A 19202-nucleotide genomic window follows, 5' to 3' on the forward strand; every position below is an offset into this window, starting at 1 on the left:
ATAGATCAGGAAATGCATAACTCCCCACTTGCCATCCCGAGGGCTAAATACCTGCCAGGTATCACCTGTTTGCTGTTGCAGACTCTGTCTTTTGCAAAATCATAGGCTCTCTTTAAAGAGTGTTCTACATACCTGATGACTCTGAAGTGATAGAAGCTTTGTATTGGTGATCTTAACTGTAATAGCAGCAGCTGCTCTGCTAATACCATGAAGCTCTATCTGTGTGTGGGTCCTTCCATGTGTCCAGAAACCAGTATTCTCAGCCAGTTAGCCTGAGAAGAAGAAATTAATTCTTTACTCATATACTGCAAGCAGTCTGATTATCCCTGAAACATGATTTCATGCATTTATAACTCGGATGACCTAGAGTACTACAGTAATTGCTGATCATTCTGTGGATCTGGATTCAGTGTTGACATTAATTAAAAGCGTTTTGTCTCCTTTTTGCTGACTCAATCTTTTTTGCAAGTCTCAATCTCGCTTGAGAGCTTTAAGAGAAAGTAGAGGTAGGGTGATGCTAGCTGCTTGTGTATGGCTGCTAGTACCATTTTTTTCTTAGGAAACTGCATAATGATATTGCAGCACCTAGACATTTCGGGATGAAGTAGGAACCTAGAGCAAGTGTATTTTTCTGTAGCAAACAGAGAGGATACATTGGAAGCTTCAGCATGAAAATGATAAAGATGGAGGTGCCAAGGAAAATAGTAACATAGTTTGTTTTAAAAAAACAGATCCTTTGCCTTTCTCAGCAGCTGGTATTAGTCTACATTGCAGTTTACTTTGCTGAAGTTCATTTTCAATCATCTATATATGGTATTGTAACACCATGAATAGCCAAATGCCATCTCACTTGCATGGATGATAAACTGATAATTCTTGAAATGTGAAGCTCCTTTTGCCCCTCTCCTTTTTTTAACGTTAAATATGATCCTGTTGCAGATTATTCCTCAAACTCTGCCAGATGGAGAAATTTAATCTTATCTCTTCAACTAATATCAAAAATGCAGTGGTTGGCAATATAAACCATTTATTGGTCATAAGGTTAATGGGGTATGACAGATCAGTACACAGGTTGAGCCTACTGTCTTTATTCTTTCTTTGTTTGGACATGATTTTAATGGTAATAAGTACAATTTCCAGCTCTATATGGTTTATGTTCACAAATATTTTTTTGACATTTCAAAAATATCATGATTTTTATGGTGGACATCTGGGTAAATTACTATTACATATGAGAAAATTGTTGAGAAAGAAAAGTATATATAAAAGAGATTAAATGAAGATAATAGAGGAAAATGTACGTGTGCATTAAAACACTGAACAGTTACCTTAACGGTATAAATAGTTCACTGTAATCTCATTGTAAGCTCTTCCACTTAGCCTTTTCTCAAAAAGATTCTTTTCTTAGATGATAGCCTTTATATTCCATTGTAATGTTTGACTCTAGTTCATTCTTAAGAAAACTTGTTTTCATCACAAACTGTATTTTTAAAAAAAAATAATTTTTTTTGTTAATTCCTTTCTTTTTCCTCAGTCCAAGGCACAAGAACTGACAACAGTAAAAATGTCCAAGTTTGGAGGTGGTATTGGTGCACCAAGCAAAGACGAGAGGCTTAAAGAAGCTGCAGAAATACATTTAAGATTAGGACAAATTCAGCGATATTGTGAACTAATGGTAGAACTTGGAGAGGTAAAATATTAGAACATTATTGAAGTACAATAAAATATGAAAACTTCTGAAAACCAGCTACCCTAGTAAAAATGGGGTAGCAATAAAATGGGTCACAAGTCCATAGAAGAGTACTCTTGCTCCAATTATATTATTTTTAACATATGCAGTCTAATGCATAGCTCATTCCTTATTTAACTCTTGACAAATTCATTTTTAATGGAAGAAACATGAAACTAGTTAAAAATACCGCTTTGTCCCAAAATAAAATGATCAGGTTAAATGTATTGCTGCTTTCTCCTAGTGGGACAAAGCGCTCTCAGTTGCACCTGGTGTATCGATGAAATATTGGAGGAAGTTAATGCAAAGGTAAGGTAATAAAAATATGATGCTGAATTGTAGCTCCTGTCCATAAAAAGACACGGACAAGTAGGAAGGATGGATACTAATATCAGTTGTACTTGGCTTTTGTTACAGCATTCTAGTGATGTTACTTTTTGTCCAGTAAGCTTTGGGATAGAACTGTGGAGGATTTCAACAAGAACTTTGTGTACAGGAATCAAGTTAAAGGGTTGAGCATAGATTGTTAGTTTAACTGGAAACTCTTTAGTGCGATATCCACAGTTTGCAAATCTTCTGAGGTCTGGAAGGGTACATGGGTTTCAGTGGACTTTATATGGCTTCAGGTAACACCTATACCATAGAGATAAGCTTAGTAATCAATTATGTATGTAGATCTTTCTTGTTTATTTATTCATTTGTTTAATTAGGAGAGCTGATCAGTTATTTCAGGAAGAAAATGATGATGTCATCCCATACTGTATAGCTATCGGAGATGTGAAGAAACTAGTTTCTTTCTTTACTTCAAGAGGCCAGCTTAAAGAGGCTCTGCTTGTTGCACAGGTATTATTATGTATAACAGTGTGGGAGATGTAGTTAGCTATTCGTTTCCAATTCTGAAGATGACAAGCATATTTAAAAGGCTAGCTCTGTTCACTTTTGCAAAACAGTTAAATAATGATACCCTGCTCTTTACTTGTGTATTGTATTTACCAGTTTTTATGCAGAATTCATAAAAAGGTATCACATGCTTATAGATTTTGAGCCTGATTCTACTAAATGGCAATAAAATGCCCATAATGAAAATTGATGTTATTAATTTTTGGTTGAAGTAGAAAATTAACCTGATTTTCAGCAGTCAGTATTGCCCTTAACATCTAAGACATGTAGGATTTCTCTTGTGTTTCTACTGAGGTCTTGGCTATACTACTTCCTATAGAATCTTTGGGTGAAACTGCTCAGTTGCAGTAGTAATCAATATAGGAAATAAAACTTTTAAATTAATGCAAAAAACAGTACAAGAAATTACTAAAAGCACGTGTCCCTTCTGCTTCCTCATGTAAACACAGTTAAAGGGCGCACAAAACATGCAAGACCAATACTTGTTTCACACTTTCTCACCATTCCTTTATTCTTTTTGAGTAACTGCTGCATACTTAATATTGTTTGTTAAATAAACTGTCAAGATTTGTCCCTGGTACATTCTCTCATGCCTACCCGTCCTTGAATGTTGAGTTGCCTCAGAGATAAGGCCTTTAATAATGCATGTGAATTTGTTCTTTAGAAATTGTCTATCTGTATGTTGTTGTTCTTCTAGTAGTAGATGAATAGCGCACAGCATGGAACTTTGAGGTATGCTAAAATTTAACAAGTTTTAAGGTTCAAACATTGTAACACCTTAAAGCTTTAGAAAGATTTTCATTTTTCTTGTAAGAAAGACATAGCAGGGGCTGCTTTTATTACAATTCAGGGAATAGCCTTTGTCTCAAAGGTTTAATCAGATAGTATTAAGCAATAAAATACCAGGACTTTCTTTCCATTTTAACTGAGTCCTGAGTTTTAATGTTGTTATGCTAGCTCCACCTTAAAGCACATGAAAGAATTTCCTTTTAACCTGCACTGAGCTCTTCTCATTTAACATTAGAAATAATTTATTGCCAGACACAAAAAAGGTTCAGCTTATGCCACTATGTAAACCTTTCCAGATTTGCTGGTATACCTACTGAGAAGTGTCTGTGGAGTTCATCCTTCACTCACAGCCACTTGCTCCTTGGGGTGTAAAAATCAAGGTTGTAGCCCTCGCTGTCCATTTCAAGCGTATTCAAATGCTGGAAAAATCCTGTACAAATGCATAGGAAGGAAAAGGTCTCTTGCTTCTGTAGAATTTCTTGTATGGCTGGATAAAACTAGGCTAAGATTTAGCTATGAATAAGTTCATTGGTTTAAACATTTCCTTTGTTATAACTGGGCTTTAGAAGGATTTTTGTAGATTTTAGATTATTTTGTTGTTGTTCAAAAATCATGTTTCATATTCTGTTTGATTGGTGCATTAATTAATCACTTTTTAAAATTCATTTCTAGGCAGCTTGTGAGGGAAATATACAGATGTCACCACTCTACACAACAAGTGGATCTTCAAATTCTGGTGGAAACAATACAGATGATTACAATGAGTAAGTTGTTCTAGTTTATACCTAAAACCTCATTTTACTGCAGAATGTAAAGCCATCAAGGGAGATAAACATTAGTGGTTTAATTTGGCATCAGCAATGTAGAATTTGACAACAAAATATTACATCTTCTAGTACTTAGTTGATAGCATTACTAACGGATGCTACATTGACTGATTCCCCCGTTGTGCCTCCTTCTGGAACCAAATGGATTTTTCATATGTATGTGTTAAAAATATGCTTTTCATTTGCTTGATATTTAAGGTGCATTCCTAGGCACTTAAATATGTTTAAATATGTAGCATATTAACTTCGAACTTTTGGTAGGTAGAGTAAGATTTAGCATTAACAAGTATCTGTGAGACCTTATTTTTTATTTATCTTCTCTGTCTGAAGCTTCACTCTTTATTATCAGTGAAGTTTCTGACAATATACACTAATGACCATTCACATTCATTGTGTGTGCCCATAAAAGAAACGATGCATCTCTCTTTCTTTAGAACAGTACTCAGGAACCTAAATTACATTATCACGTGTATTATGTATAGTAAGAAAAGCGGCTTGGAGGCTGTGTAGTTACTTAATTTGCGTCTACAGTTTTTGAGCAACTGGAGAGATACTTATGCAGAGTTCACAGGTACAGAATAAATATCCAAATGTTTAATTTTTCTTCTGTCAATCTGGAGAGACATTTCCATACTGATGTTGATTTTGGGAAACTGACAGACCTGGATATGCGTCAACATAAGTAGTGGATAAAGCTCAAACTGATTGCATTTTGAAAGCTAGTGGTGTCATTCATCGAGGAATGGGCCCCTGTGAACCTCATGAGGTTCAAGAAGGCCGAGTACAAAGTCCTGCACCTGGGTCGGGGCAACCTCCGGTATCAATATAATCTGGGGGATGAAGGAGTGGAGAGCAGCCCTGCCGAGGAGGACTTGTGGGTACTGGTGGGTGAAAAGCTGGACATGAGCTGGCAACGTGCGCTCACAGCCCAGAAGAACAGCCATATCCTGGGCTGCACCAAAGCAGCGTGGCCAGCAGGTCGAGGGAAGTGATTCTGCCCCTCTGCTCCGCTCTGGCAAGACCCCACCTGGAGTCCTGTGTCCAGCTCTGGAGCCCTCAGCACAGGAAAGACATGGACCTGTTGGAGCAGGCCCAGAGGAGGGCCACAAAAATGATCAGAGGAATGGAACACCTCTCCTGTGAGGACAGGCTGAGAGAGGTGGGGTTGTTCAGCCTGGAGAAGAGAAGGCTCCGAGGAGACCTTATAGCAGCCCTTCAGCCCTTAAAGGGGGCCTATAAGAAAGATGGGAACAGACTTTTTAGCAGGGCCTGTTGCCATAGGACAAGAGGTAATGATTTTAACCTAAAAGAGGGTGGATTTAGACTAGATCTAAGGGAGGAGTTTTTGACAATGAGGGTGATGAAACACTGACACAGGTTGCATGGAGAGATGGTAGATGCCCCATCCCTGGCAACATTCCAGGTCAGGTTGGATGGGGCTCTGAGCAACCTGATCTAGGTGAAGATGTCCCTGCTGATTGCAGGGGGGTTGGACTAGATGACCTTTAAAGTTTCCTTCCAACCCAAACTGTTCTGTGATTCTACAATTACCTGTAAGTCAAATATAGAAATTCTAAGATACAGAAGCAAAAGTGGTGACATACATAACTAAGAGCCAGAGAACACCAACTTTTAAATGACATTGCAAAATTCTTGTTTTGTTCTTGCAGGCTCCTGCACAAGGTCAGTGAAGAACTGGCAGAATGGTATTTCCAGGATGGCCATGCAGTGCTTGCAGCATGTTGCCATCTGGCTGTTGAAAATATAGAGGTAATTTTTTATTTTTCTCTTTAACTATGGAACATTGCCTTCATTTTTACATCTCCACATGTTAACTGTTTTTTAAAATGTATCTACCACACTCGAAAATTTATTACTTACACTTGGTATTTGCTTTGTATCACTACAATATTGAAGTTTGCAAAACTCCCCTGATTTGTAGTTTTACAAATTGTTTCTTTTCCTCACTCTCTCTAGATTTTGTTGTTGCTGACTCAACATGTTATTCCTCCACTATCCCCCAAAATGAGTAAAATTGCACCTTAGTGAGCTGTTCAGAGAAAGCAATGATCAGTTAATTTCTGTACTTCAAAATACACATATTTCAAGTTGTTGTGTAATCTCCTCCTGTTTGATATTCTTCTATGACTATGAGCAACTCCAGTTGCCAGAGAGGGTAATAACAGGAGAGTCCTTCCTGGTTTGTTGTTTTTTGGGTGGGTTGGTTTTTTTGGTCTCCTTTCATCAGATGGAAGGCAAATATGCACTCTGAAAGCTAGTGTCCTTACTTAAGACTAGAAGGAATTGCTGTCATGCTTTTTACGTATGATATTTGTGTAATCTCTGGTTGAATAAAGGAAAATTCTGCTAAAGGAAACCTATTTAGTTATTTAAAAAGTGATTTAACACGTGGTGTACAATTATTTACTCATTCAGGAGACCCAAGTTGTGTATAAAATTGCTTTAATTAATGCATATTTTATCCTCCTGTAAAAAGCAGTCTCATAAATGAATGTCATATGCTCAACATGGTGAATCCCCAAAAATGCTTGTGTCCCTTAATGATATAATTTTTTCATTGAGCAAGCTTGCGATGGCAAACCTGATTCGTGGAAATGAACTGGAGTTGGCAATCAGTGTGGGTACTGTCTTAGGAGAAAGTGCAGCACAAGCAACACATTATGCCCTAGAATTACTAGCAAGAAAATGTATGACAGTAACAACATGGTAAGAATTTCTTAATCCAAAGAAGATTTTTCCCCCTCCCCCCCGACAAAATGATAAAGGTGTTTCATTCCGAAACTCTTATAGACACTAAACCACCATGGGTATGTAAAATAAGAATTGCTGCTTGAATAAGAATTGCTGTATTAGACCTTTGAAGCACAGGGCATGCAAATGTTCTGCTTTAATCTCAGAATACATTACATATGCATTGTAAATGAGAGAAGAGTCGTTGTCAAACAGAGTATGAAACCCACTAAAAACTAGATGCTTGGGCAATAAGGTACCATAGAAAGTCCTGGTCTGTACTGAGTAAAAATGATTGCTTCAAGCGAAGTTAATGCTAGAATTTAATTATCAAGTCAAAAGGAACAGAAGCTTAGGTAGGATCTGTGAAGTGATATTTAAGTACTTGCTTGAAAAATACAAAAACCTAAGAGGCTGAGGAATTATTTTATATTGATATTGGGAATACAAGACAGCTGATAAGATTTAAGGATGAAACAGGATTACTATTTAATTTTGCAGGAGTAGGTCAGTTCCCTGTTGCATATGGGGAAACTTTATCTCTAAATTTTCTTTTCCTCCTTGTTGTGGTTTTACTTTGAAGGATAGTTTTGGTCTGGTTTTTGTCTGCCAATGAAAAGCAGAAAATCTTCCCAAGGTGTATTTGGCAGCTGTACAGGTGTTTCGGAATAACATTTCCTAGCAAATGTGTGCTTAAATAGATATTGCAGTTAAGCATCAGTTTTTCTGCTCTCATTGGTATTTGATTAAGCATCTAGAGGTGGCCTGAGGGAAACATAGCGGAACTCCTCTATACGGCATTTAGCCTGCCTTAGACAATGAAGCATTGTAGAAAAAGATAAAATAAGAACTGGATGACTTGCTGCTTTGGTTTTGCAATGATTTAGGATGTCTGTATTGCACCAGTTCTAAGACGGTTGTTTTGGCAACTCCATCTGCAGCTTTTAAAGTCTCTGAAGCTCCTTTTCTGATCTCCCTGCCTTCATTGTGACGAGTGAATTTTATGTAGCCTCTGCTAGGAAGCACTGGACGTGGAGTTAAGAAAAACATTGTCTATTTTTTCCAGTTTCATAGCAAAAGCTTGTTCTCATCTCAGTGCTGTAACAAATACTTATAATAGTATGGCATTTACATGTATGTACCTGAAACTTCTGTAAACTTATGGCATGTGTACACTGAAGTCTACATGGGTATATGTGATAAAATTTTAAATTGGTGTACTGCATATTGCCCAAGTATACATCTGGATTTGTCAGTGGGTTTCATATGCTATACTGAACACCTATTACAGCTACAAACTGCAATCCTGAATTCTGATTTGCAGCCATTATAGCATATTTTCTGTTTTGTAGGAAAAGATCAGAGATTCCTGAATATCTTTGTATTTTGTAATAAAGATAGACTGGCACAGCATAGTACTCCTTAGTCCACTGCATGTATAAGATCATGTATGGGGAAGCTGGAGTTTAAGGGCCTCTGATATGTGAAGGGCTCCCTTTTTGTTTTTATTGGTTGTTATGCTTAGGGGTATCCATCAATTGGAAACATTTCATTGTAGATTTCATTGTAGAGACACACTTAACTGTAGACACATCAAAGAATACTGAAAGGACCTTAATGGGTTAGTATGAAATCAGTTATTGGTAGCATGTTTTTGGGGTTTTGGTTGGTTTGTTTGTTTGTTTTTTCTTTAGAAGTGCTCTAAATTATAAAATCAGAACAAAAAAGTAAAAACTAAATATTCATGCCTTGCCCCATCTTTCCAAATCTACAGCCTTGGGAAAATGTGTGAATGTTTAAGAACACCATTTTCATTTTATTTGTGCTTAGCACCTAAATACTGTTAAAAGCAACCTTCTGCTATTCAGAAGGCTTGTGGTATTTTACTTGAAATACTGAATTCTACATATGCAGACTCAGCCACCTGATTTTGTTCTTTATACTGACAGTGTTTTCAGTTTGATTCTTAAAAAAACATTTAAGGCAACACAATTTGTAGGCCATTATATGAGGGCTTCTTTGGATTTTTTTAAAATAAACATTTGATTTCAGTTTTTTGGCTGAGCGATTTCTAATCACTTTAAAAAAATTTTTCAATTGCCTATGAAGATGAGTACATGTGAGTAACTGATCTTGAAAATAGTTTAAGAACTTGTGAAATATCCTATATTCTGAAAGACCCTTTCTGTATCTTAGAAAAGTGGCTATTGCATGATAATAGTATAACAGATATTCCAAAGACCTTTTGGCATTAGTTTCTTTAGATTGTCAAAAGGCATTAGGTGAGCTATTTTTTCTGTTGTTAACGTCAGTTAACCTGACCCTTAGATTTGCTGTTGTGGTTTAATTATTTTCTATTAGATTTTCCTCTGTAAAGTAAGAATACAAAACAAAGTTTTGTTCATTACTGTTTCAATGTCTTCCTTTTAGCTTTCCATCACTTGGATACAGGTATTTTGCTTATTTATAGAAAGAGAGATTTGAAAAGTGTGTGACTTTACTAATGCTAAAAATAATCTTAAACTAAGTGTTTTAATTTTGAATTCTAATTGTGATCAACACTTGAAAGTGGGATAGAAAGCACTCGACAGTAGCTTACTCAAACTTTTTTTTTTTTTTAAACCAAGGACCGCATTCTGAAAATCCAGGGGAACTCGGCAGGAGTTTTTGCCTTACGCAGGGCAAGTCAGTCTTGTGGGTCACAATACAAATTATGTCTGCATGAACAGAAGAGTCACAGAACAACCAGAATAATCAGTTATTAAAAGCTCAATAGAATAATGGTTTCAAAATAATTTCTTAATATTTACATGTGTTCCTTCCAGCTGCTTGTTGTGTTAAGGAGGGGGTAACAAATGGTAAAAAGTTAGGAATATTTCAGAAATGTCTGTTTGCTAAAACACGATTTTCCTTTCAGAAGGATGAAAATATTTACCACATTCTTTTCTTGATTAATTTCTTTTTTTGTAATGTCACAGAAGCACTAGCCATTTTAGATGACTGGGAGATGCTTTATGCTGATGTCATGGAGGTCCTGAAGCCTGGAAGTTTGAGGATGGTTTCATGACACAGAGCAACATTAACATCTTTCCTTCCTTCACATTGGTTGGGTCCTACTCTTCCTTCCCATCCCTGCTCAGATATTCTTCCATCTCACTTTGAGGTGGTTCTGATGCTTGAGGATTGCACAGCTGTTTAATTCCACCAACTAAAGCAACAGAAAATTAACATATGACTTCTCAAAAATGAGTAATAGATTAAGCCTCATTTATTGCACAAAAATAGTCTTAAAGATTCAGGTTGCTTCTGCTCTTCTCTGGAAATAGTTGGGTTTTTTTTCAGTAAACTCTTCTTTATGAAATTAATGTAAAAGAAAAAATAGAGTTTCCTCCAATTACAAACCACCAGGAGTAACTACATCTCATCTTTTGTTTGTGCAGGGATTTAGCAGCTGATCTTTTGATGATGATTCCTGAGAATAAACTGCAATTAGTAAAACTATGTGCTTTTTATCCTGGATGTGTAGCAGAAATAAATGACCTGCATGAAAAGGTACAATGAAAAGGAATTTGCCTGAATGCTAGCAAGAGGTTATGTATTGATTTGTTTAGTAACTTCAGAAAACTTAAGGCCAAATAAATCTGTAGGATGAATTTTTCACCAACAGTCTTGTATGTTACATATCTTTTTTTTCTCTTTTAGTCTTCATTGACTTTATTTTCAGTATGGCACAAGAAGATCTTTAGTTCTTTAATTCGATTCTGTGTGTAGTCTTTCCATGACACGGGTTACTTCCTGAAGTAGCTTATGATCTTCAGAAATACCTGTCAGTATGATTATTAAGCTCCTCCTCATTGAAGTGCAGCCTAATCATGTCTTGGCAGATTAGCTTTCTGTACTGTCCTGAGTTCTTTTAAGTCTTACGTCTGTAATCTCCTTAAATTCCCCCTTTCCTCTTCAGCAGCAGAAGGGTCTGCTCCACTAACTCCCTTAATGTTCGAGTCAGACTGCACATCTATTAAGCAGTAGTAAAAAGTTCACAAAAACATTAGCAATGGAAACTGATACTGTTTAAATTAAAGTTACAGAACCTTCTTCTCCTGTGTTGTTCTCTGTCTAGATGGCTTTCTTAATGCACATTATATGCAGGTATGACCTTGTCCTTCAAACAATGACTCTTCTTTCACAGAGTTTGATCTTACTGTTAGGTGCAATCTTCAGTATTTCTCTGCATTTTAGTGTTCAAACAGTTCTCTACAATAATTCTTTGGCAAAATCTTTTTTTTCCAGTGTAATCTTCCTGATGTAGAAGAATGTATGCGATTGGCAGAGACAATTCAGGCAGATGGGGATATATTCGAAACTATAAAGTACTATCTGTTAAGCACAGAACCTGAAAAGGCTCTCCCTATTGGCATTCAGTATGTGAAAGGTAGGTACTTGAATGAAGAAACCTTTTAAAGCATAAGTCATTTGTATAGCTTGCCTCTTGAGATATTTTTGTCTCTATTTTTCAACAGAACAACTTTGTGGCTCAGATTGGACTTTAGATTCAGTCTGTCCATATCTTGATCTTCTAAGTTACATACGCACTGAACGATTAGTGTTGCATAAATGTAGTGAGTGAGTATATTTTCCTTACTTACAAAAGTGGAAGTTTCATTAAAGGGAAATTTTTGGAATTAAAAAATATAGGTTGCACACTGTTAGTATAATCTTTTGTTTACCAGAAGAGGGATACGAAAAAATTGCAACAAGCAGGCTAGTTTCCAGTCTGGAGAGCAGAGTGTGAAATTTTCCTAAATTTTCAAGGTTTAGCAAGAAAGAAAAAAAAGAAAAAAGAGAGAAGTATTTTATTGCTTCTTTCTCTGTGGGGCATTTACAATGGGTGGATCAATGTTGGTCCTGTTTGAAGAATCTCACTTTGATTAGCTCTGGTTTCAGTTTCCTGAAGAGCAGCAGTACCACATATAATATGGGGGTTTATGTCAAAGTGTTAAAGAAATTGGAGATGTCACCCTCAGAATTAACTCTAAAACAGTTGGACAGCTTCACCTTTATGACAGGTGATTAAAGCTAGGCCTGGGTGCCTGCACAGGTGTACATGTGAAGAACTGAAAACAAGAAAAAGCTTAACGCTTGCCTATGGCCTGGGGGGAAACTTGGTGAAACTGAAGACCACACTAATATGTGGGGCAATTTTACTTACATTTAGAGTTTTATCACATTAAAAGGTCTGACTGACATTGATTTTTGTAACTTTACATGATTGTGATTAATAACTATGTGTTGTACATGCTATTTAAAATTTAATAATTGAGATCAATATAAAGCAGATGGGGTCTGTTTTAACAATTACATCACACAGAAAGTAAGCATAATTAGCAACATATATTCTCCACAACAGATGGATGGATAAATTAGGTTTTAAAATTATAATTTGAGTATGAGCTTGTTTAATATTTTTGCAAATGCTTGTTATTGTTCATGATTAATACTTGTCCATTTATAGACTTCGGAATGAGTTGCTGATTTTGTGTGGCTACATTGGTGCTTTACTTGCTATCAGAAGACAGTACAATAGCATTGTACCTGCACTTTATGAGTATACGAGGTAATGTTATGTTTTCAGTAAGACTGAGAAATCTGTCCCTAGTGTGATGTATGCCATACATTGTCCCCACTTCTCCCTCCCCACCCCGCAAAATAGAAAAATCTGAGTTCCCTATTCTGTTATAAAATTATAAGGGTATACCCATGCCTGCTTATAGAATCTTCTTTACTTTCTTTATGCATTATACACGTAGAAGTTTCTGAGGTAATGCAACAAGTTGTAAATCCAGAATTTCAGTCAAACTCTTAGTTCTGTAAGAAAAACAATTTTTAGGAGTAGATGAGTATTCAACATTAGCTCCATGCATGATTATATGTTGACAGCAACAGTTCTCATTTTGTATCTGTGTGTAAACCATTTGCCAAGACTTGCTCAGCAGTAACAAGGACAAGCTTTGAATTTACAGTTCATAACTGGGCACTAGCTTGATTCCCACCAAGAAACCTGGCTTGACCCTTCTGTTACTCAGCGAGCTACTATTCCCAGGCATTAATACACTTGACCTGGCCTACTTGATCAGACATAGCCTGGTCTTGCCCACTAGGCCCAGCTCAACCCCAACCAGTCACCTGACTTGACCTGACTTGACTAGGCCCACCTGACTAGACTTGACTGACATGAACCAGCTCAGCCTGACCCAACTGACGTGACCTCACTCACTTCATGTGACCTGACTTGGCCCACGTGGTGTGACTGGACTTGGCTTGACATGACCAGACTGGGCTTGACCCAGCCCAATCCTGCTTGGCCCAACACAGTTGACCCTACTTGACCTGACCACTTGGTACACTTGACCTGACCCCACTTGTCCCACTTTGACTGGAACCGACCAACTTGGGCTTAAAAGGAGAAAAATTAAGATCAATAAGATAAATAAATTAAATTTAAATTAAATGGTAAATATAGTATTCCTTCCTCAGAGTATAACCATGATTGTTTAGTCTTCCTGTCTGGTTTGGCAACAATATTACTATACAGCTGACTAATTTCCATTTCTCCCTCACAATTTGGGACTGTCAAATCCTTTCGGGTTTGTTATCTGACTTGCTGGGTAGCAAGGCAAGCTCCAAGATGTCACTGATTTTATAGTGCATGCTGCACTGGCATTGTTCTAGCTGTTATTGCTCCACTGGCTGCTCTAACTGACTGCTGTAGCTTTGCTAACAATGCATGTCATTTATCTCTTCATCAAAAATAGAAGTTGCATATATGTTGTCCAGTCCTTTCACACCTTACTAGAGTTGTGAGCTTTCCTACACCTCCTGATATTTTATCAGAATTACCTACCAAGGAAAATCAAATAACATAAATTTAACATGTCTTAGATCTGTGTGTTTGTCCCTTTACTTCAACTCCTCTCCATTAGATGTCTCAACAGCACTCCTTTCCTCTTAGCCATCCTCATTTCTGAAACTTGGTGAGAGGATAGGGAAGAGGACTGCGTTTTGTTGGGTTTTGTTGTTTGTTTTTTCTTTTTTGAGCCACCAGACTTATGTATGGAAAACAACAAGATGAAATACACAATTTTACAGAAAGGCTATTCTGGTATGGAAATGAGTAGCCTAGTAACAAGATGACTCAGTTTGGGATGCTTTGGCTGTCAAGTTTTCCTGGGATTTAAAGAACTGCAGAACAATCTTGTTCTAAGTTTTGGGGTTTTTTTCTCAGATTGCCCAATATTTTCAGGATTCATAGACTTTTAGATTCCAGCCCATCTTAAACTGGACACTTAAATGCTTAAGCTGGACACTTTTAGGTATCCCAACACAAATGAACATTTGCTAAATTAGGTCAGGTAATAACTGTCGTATTATATTTTGATAAATAAAAAATGCATCCACTGCAAGGGTTTTGAAACGGTTTTCCACAAGTAATCAGATGAAACAAGGCTGTCCCAGAGCATCTATTGAACCATGTTACTCTAATTGTATTTTTATATCTACTCTATATAGGCAAAATGGGCCCTTCATTTTAGTAAAGTTGTCATTATTAAGAAATAAGAATGCATATAGGCTTAAAATATAGAACAGCCTCAAAGAAAAAAAATAGAGCTAATTAAAGACAAGAAAGATTAAATAAAAAGGTGTAAATAGGGATAATAAAAATCAAACTTAAATGAAAAGGTATACTTTTATATCTAATAATTTAATATTTCTAAGGTTTAATATAGTGATTATCATGAAGGATCAGTTTATTTCCATAAAGCCATTTCCATATCCAGTCAAGAATAATTTTATATTATTACTGTCTAACTTGTTTTTCTTTTAAGAAAATATTCATTGCTAAAATTAATTTGGACGTTAATTATTTACATTCTTTTTCAGTCAGCTTTTAAAAAGACGGGAAGTATCTGTACCTTTGAAAATTGAACAGCTTTCTGAGGAACTAGATGCATGGAGAGCTTGTACTCAATTAAACAAGTAGGTGGAAAAATATAAAATTACATGAATGAGACTATTGTTTAGTTGTAAATACAGTATTTATTTCCTTTGTAAAATATGAATGTAAAAAATGTAAGTACTTTGTGGCTCTTAATTTCTAACACAAATTCAGAGGTATAGTTGAAAAACAAGTGTCTTCTGTTCGTAGGCCTACCGATGACTTGCCATGCACCCCTCCATCTGAATCGCAGAGAACGGTATATTCAATACTTATATCAAGAATACAAGAGGAGCCTCTGAAAGGAATGGTTGGGCCAGACTATGTCACTGGATCAAATCTTCCTAGTCATTCAGATGTTCACATCTCTTGTTTGACAGGGCTAAGGATACAGGTACAGTTTCAGAGAGCTGAGGTGTTCTTTCTCAGTGATAGCATTGACTAGTCATGAGGTTGCCATAAATATAAGGTCGCTCCCATTGTTTGGGAGGAAAAATATTTTCCCTGTTGTCACAGTAGCAGAAGTTAAATAGGACAAGTGCTGACATCTGCTACATAAAGAAGAATTGTCCGATCAGATAATTGCCCAGTTTCCCAATCCAAAACTTTTTCATTTCCACAGGCAAGACAGATTTCCTTTGCCAGACGTTTTCTCTAAAGTGCATGTAACTTACTGCCTACTACCTCACCACAGCTTGAATAAAAAACTGGAATTTATCTTCAACTACATACTAACATCACTCTGTTGTTAGTATTTATCATTATGGAAATGCATGCTATAAAACTTGTAATTGATGATTAATTAAAGCCAGATATTAGAAGACTAAATATTCAAATATATGTATTCATCACTCACATAGAGCTTTATGATCAAAACATACTAGTCCTTGTAACACTTTTTTGGTATATGTTGTTATTTCCATAAAGGGAAAACTGACAGAGCTTGAAAACGCTACTCTCAGGCTCCTGACTCCAGACAGTTGTCTCTCTGTGAAGCTATTCTCTTATATGAGGCTGAGTCTTTTTCCTCTGTCCAGTGCAAGATGCCAACCCAAAGAGTCACAGGGTGGCTTAGGGATTAAGAGGGATAGTTTTGCATTAGAAATTGGAGATTGCAAAATGCTAATGGGACTTCTGAGGTAAACAAAATTCACAACTGCACATGATGAAGTCTAAAAAAACTTCTGCCAACACTTCCACATTAGACCATAGGCTATACTCTCTCAACATTTGCTAACAGCCATGTAAAGATGCCATTGTTATAATCCATTCAAGAAGAATAGCAAATATGCTGTCACCAGCTGGTCATCTACAATATCCTTATTTCTGGATTAGTGAACATTAGGAGTCATTGCTAAATTAATACTAAGATATAGTAGCCTAATTGCATGGGTTTACAAGTTTTAAGTAGCAAGTTCAGAGAGCATAACTCTTTAAGGTGGCACTTAAACTGAATTGCAGCTTTGAGACCTTATTTTGTCAAATGAAATTAGCAAATAGCTCTTCTTCCATCAGATAAATTAGTATTTTGTCCTTTTCATAGTGAACATTTGAAATTATTCTGTAGACTGCATATAGACTCCATGCTTTCAAACAATTCATGGAGGCATTATATTGTGCTTTTTGTAGATAGGGAAACACACAGATCAGCACAGATAATGACAGACACGATGAAATATGTACAGTATTCTGATGGAAAAAACCCCAACTTGTTACCTCAGTTTCTTATCCAGGATAAATTTAAGTCTGGAATAATAACAAACATGTACAAAATACCACAATTATTAAAAATCAAACTAAAAATGTAAGGATTATGAAATGTTGAGTCTCCAGATTTTGGAACATAACAAGTTCACTCTATAATGTTGTAACTATTATCAAAGCTCTAAGTTGGAAGGGTGCAATTTTTGCACAAACATAGATGATAGCTGTAAATCAGGTTTTCATGTTGTTCTTAGATAAAACAGAATGTGCTTTCTGTTGTGGTACCCTTTATACAATATATGTGTACTCTCTTTCCTTCCTCTTTTGCTGCACAGGGTCCAGTGTTCTTCCTTGAAGATGGAAAATCTGCTATTTCACTGAATGATGCTTTGATGTGGGCCAAAGTGAATCCTTTTTCACCACTAGGAACAGGAATACGACTTAACCCATTTTGATGAGGTGTTTTCCTCTGTACTTTGTAGTGCTTAAAATAACACTCTGGGTGTTAATACTGATTTAACCATGATTGTCAAAGGACAGAAAGATGGCAGTTGACTCCTTCTGAAGGGCAATTACCTGGGCTTTGAAAATTGTAAAATGAGAACAAGAAAAGGATTTCTATAAAAATGTTTGTTGATAATCCAAAGAAAAAGTTATCTGAGAATCCAAAGAAAAAAAAAGCCTAACTTCATAGACAGCCATGTCTTTTTTTAAATAAGAATAGTGTTGTCAGACAATACAGACATATTTCCCTGAACTCTCTGTAAACAAATGCCTTGTAAAGGAAGAAAGCAACTATCTGCACATTGTCAAAATATTAATAACAAACTGTGAAATCCATAAACACACTTTCAAATACATAATAATAGAATTAGTTATATTGATAGCCACTGCAACCTGTTTTTAGAATGACTGGAATCCTGTGGCTGTTTCACACATTGTGTCCCCCTTTTTAGTGTCTAATTTTTACACACAGGATTCTATAGCAAAAGTAAAATTTAAAAAGTGCTTAGATTATTTTTTTTTTCATCTATTAGTTATTGTGCTTTAATAGCAGTACAAAGTTGTTTACTAATGTTTTGTTTGGATAGGTTTGAATAGCTAGATTATAAAATTCTATTTTCTAATAAGTTCATCTTTGGCAACTGTCCCCCTTATACTTTCATTGGAAGCTAAAATGTATTTATAAAACCTTTTTTTAAAAAAAAAAAAAGCCAAAAAACAAAACAAAGGGTTTGTAAGGAACAAACAGCAAATGTATTGAAATTATATGTTATGTACATTTAAAATACGTGTTTTCTTTCTACATTTTGTATTAGTTATGAATATACATACAGTATGACAGACCAGAAGTAAATACTTCTGCATATATTTTTATTTAATCTGTGCTCAAATGGAAAGAAAATTATGGCAATAGAATATTAAGAATATTTAAATTTTAAAGCTGTGTATAGTATGGAATTTAATTATAAGAGAAAAGTTACAATTATTCTTATTAATAATTATTAATAATTCTTATAATCAGAATTACTCACCTGTAGAAAAGATGTCTTGGTTATAATATTCTTAGCTTAATTGATGGCACACAAGCAGAAATCTACTTTATCTGTTGTTATATTTTTTGCTGCTGCTTTAAAATATATTTTAAAACCCTGATAGTTACATAAACTGTAAAGAAGTTGCAATTAAAAATTGGCAGAACTATTTCTAGAGAAAGTGTTGTAAAACTGGAAATAACATAAGGTCTCTTTCAGCAGACCCTATTGAACAAAATCCTGAATATATAGGTAAGCAATGCCCTCATTTAACTAGAAATAACAATGCGGCCATGCTGGAAAGGTGAGTGGGAGATTAGAAGTGAAAAATCCCAGTCTTCCCCCCCGCCTCCCCCTCTTCTTACCCCCTTCTTTAAAAAGTTAAAATTTCATTCTGTCATTGTTCTAGAGTATTATTACAGGGTTTCTGGTGTAAGAATATACTGGGCGGGGGTGGGGGGCGGAGCTTAGCTGGTTTGTAACCTATACAAAAACATTTTTGTACATACTTGGATGCTGGAACAGAATGTTTTACTTTTTGCAGGTATTGTTTGGACAATGTTTTCCTGTGTTTAACCCTGTGGAGCCTGGGGAATGAGAGTTAGATTTCAGAAATAAAAATTCATAGTTTTTGAAAGAATTTTCCAGCAGCCAGTATCTGATGTGTTGCTTCTGTCAAATGAAAGACTAACTATATTTTAGCACACAAATTGTACAACCTTGTATGTAAAAGTTGTTAATACAGATTTGGAGAGCAAAGGTAAGAATGGAACATGCAGCCACATGACTGATGATTGGGATCTGAACGATTGACTCAGCTACCACTCTACTATATTTAAGATCTTTTGCTGTGTCCTAAGGATTTTTACTGGTACTTCAGAGTTTAAATGTCTTACAATACGTAGTATACCTGCATCAATTTGTTGAGCATAAATTGTGCCTTAACATGGAATCTTAGACAAATCTACTCCCTC

At 35.9% G+C, this 19202-nt stretch overlaps 1 protein-coding gene across 1 annotated transcript in view; it reads left to right on the forward strand.

The window, feature by feature from the left end:
- The window catches only part of WDR17 (WD repeat domain 17), a gene marked incomplete at its 3' end in the record, with an annotated part of 53175 nt that extends 36027 nt beyond the window's left edge, over positions 1 to 17148 (forward strand). The window contains exons 17-30 of the mRNA XM_081999726.1: positions 1535 to 1690; positions 1974 to 2038; positions 2440 to 2572; positions 4091 to 4182; positions 5916 to 6015; positions 6833 to 6972; positions 9427 to 9447; positions 10437 to 10548; positions 11287 to 11428; positions 11517 to 11619; positions 12509 to 12610; positions 14935 to 15030; positions 15200 to 15383; positions 17029 to 17148. Coding sequence (XP_081855852.1) covers positions 1535 to 1690; positions 1974 to 2038; positions 2440 to 2572; positions 4091 to 4182; positions 5916 to 6015; positions 6833 to 6972; positions 9427 to 9447; positions 10437 to 10548; positions 11287 to 11428; positions 11517 to 11619; positions 12509 to 12610; positions 14935 to 15030; positions 15200 to 15383; positions 17029 to 17148 — 1566 coding nt within the window. The remainder of the gene's footprint in view (positions 1 to 1534; positions 1691 to 1973; positions 2039 to 2439; positions 2573 to 4090; positions 4183 to 5915; positions 6016 to 6832; positions 6973 to 9426; positions 9448 to 10436; positions 10549 to 11286; positions 11429 to 11516; positions 11620 to 12508; positions 12611 to 14934; positions 15031 to 15199; positions 15384 to 17028) is intronic.
- Positions 17149 to 19202: the final 2054 nt, after the last annotated feature.

Source organism: Phaethon aethereus (genome assembly GCF_964289735.1).
Source record: "Phaethon aethereus genome assembly, chromosome: 4".
Lineage (NCBI taxonomy): Eukaryota > Metazoa > Chordata > Aves > Phaethontiformes > Phaethontidae > Phaethon > Phaethon aethereus.